Source organism: Leptonychotes weddellii, unplaced genomic scaffold, assembly GCF_054177405.1.
Source record: "Leptonychotes weddellii isolate Sample4059 unplaced genomic scaffold, ASM5417740v2 HiC_scaffold_25339, whole genome shotgun sequence".
NCBI classification, from domain to species: domain Eukaryota; kingdom Metazoa; phylum Chordata; class Mammalia; order Carnivora; family Phocidae; genus Leptonychotes; species Leptonychotes weddellii.
The window spans coordinates 1-2,135 of NW_027844898.1; the positions used below are offsets into that span (position 1 = coordinate 1).

A 2,135-nucleotide genomic window follows, 5' to 3' on the forward strand; every position below is an offset into this window, starting at 1 on the left:
AGGTATAGAATGAAAGGACCATGGGAAAGCAAGTTTTGGGGTGTACAGGGTCAAGTCAAAATTATCATCGGAGGGACCAGGATGGTGGCAGTGGAAGGGAAATAGTGCAAGTGGTATTTTCTGGAAAGAGGCAAGGGCCCTGGAGAAAGTGACCATGACAGGAGAGAGGGGGCAGAGTGGGAAGTCATTTTCCTCTCTGGACCCTGCAAATTCTGGAGAGTGGGGAGGATCTGCAGGATGTCTCAGTCTCTGCTGAGTTCTCAGAGTGTAGATTCTATGGGGGGCATCACCAAGGCCATGACTAACATGGGAGACAGGGTCCTGGCTGCAGAGTATGCAGAGGACCCAGGAAGGCCAAGTATTGAGATCTGTTGGGGGAAAATGGGGGGATATAGGATTTAAGATACTACCAATCACCAGGATTGAGTGAAGGGCAGAAAGTGAGTTCCCTGAAAAGTCCAAGAGTGTCATGTGTGGGACCTGAGTTCTGGGGTCTTTGGGTGAGGCAAAGGATCTGGTTGCACTGACCCTGTTCCTGTTCTTTTTCAGAAATAGAGCTGATCAAAGAAATCAAGGTCTGTGAAAAGCATACCAACATATACATGTGCAGACGCCCATGTGAATATCACCAAGATTGTCAAGCAAATAACATATGCTGTTCAACCTTCTGCGGGAATATTTGCATGAGCCTGCTGAGTAGGTGAGGGGGCTGAGCTGCTGTAGTCACACCAAGGCATGAGACCTCAGAACCCAGGCAAGAGGATATGAACAGGAATGCACCCTTCCATCAGTTTGAACTGTTTGTTCCTGTCAAATAAACCAGAACAAATGTCCACAGACCTGCCTATTTTAGTCCCAGTGCTTGTGATCATTGAGTACCTAGTGCAGACCCTGAGTGCCCCTTCTCTGGGTCTAGGTCTCTGATCTCTCTCCCTTGTCATTCTTCTCTAGTCTCTCTCCTGTTGGCCCCAGCACCCCAGCCTGGTCCCCAAGGCCCAGCCTTATTGTTGATCTGCTCACTGAACCAGTACTCCCAGGGGAGAATCTGCTCATGTGTGGTATCTTCCAATGTTAACCAGAACATTCCTCAGCCTGGAGTCATAAGGGACAAGTTAAACATGAGGCAGGTGGAGACTAGACCCTGGCCACAGAGTAGGAGGCCTCCAGGAAGGCCTCTTCTTAAACTTGACTCACCCCCACCCCATCCCCCCACCATTCTCCTTCTGAGGTTCGGATTACTGTCCCTTTTCAATGAAGAAAACCAATCCGAAGGAAGTTAAGGGACATGCTCAAGGCAAAAGAGTGAGCGGTCATGATGTGGCTAGAGGAGGATGTTTGTCTGGAACCCTGGTTTGCTCAGCACCTAAACCCAACACTTGCATTCCAGATAACTTCCTATAGTTCCTTAATTAGGCACCCTGGGTTTGTTATGACACAGACAACTACCAGAGGCGGTGGTGGGCACACTTTGTGGGTGCAGGCCAGAGGTGGGCCAGAGGCTCTGGCCTGAGAGAGGAGGGTTTCCTCCTCTGGACAATCCTTCACTGATGCCCAGCAGGAAACACTGGACTGGAGTGTGATACTGCACACCTACCTCCAGCAAGGCCCACCTGCCTGCCTGCTGGGGTTCTTCCCAATTGACTCCGTGGACTCTTGCTTTCGGCTCACATGATGATCTTGGGGTCCTGAGACAGCGCCCACCTCAGGCTCATGCTCAGCAGTGAGTCTTTTGGGATTCTCTCCCTCTGCCTCTGGCCCTCCCCCTGCTCAGTCTGTCATCTCTCAGAGAAATAGATAAATCTTTTTAAAAAATACAAATACCTGTGGGGTAAGCAATCACTAGGATTTCTGGAGAGTTCAGGGATGGGGACTATGAGAGCAGACACCAACAATACAAAATTACAGTTTTAGAAGAACACATAGGCACATTACAGGTCAAAAATACATATGCAGGTACTATATATATGTGTAATATATGTGTGTATATGGATACATATAATCATATATAATATGTACATATACATAATAATTTGTATGTATGTACACACAAATCCATATCCATATATGGACATTTATATATACATATCTATATGCATATATATGCCTGTCTGTATATATATATGTGTGTGTGTATG

General features: G+C 47.4%; 1 protein-coding gene across 1 annotated transcript; it reads left to right on the plus strand.

Moving 5' to 3' along the window:
• Positions 1-549: 549 nt before the first annotated feature.
• LOC102746776 (WAP four-disulfide core domain protein 10A-like) lies at positions 550-696 on the plus strand (the record flags this gene model as incomplete). The annotated part of the gene is made up of 1 exon (XM_081810424.1): positions 550-696. A coding segment is annotated over one exon (147 nt), but the record flags the coding sequence as incomplete, so codon positions are not given.
• Between the last annotated feature and the right edge of the window lie 1,439 nt (positions 697-2,135).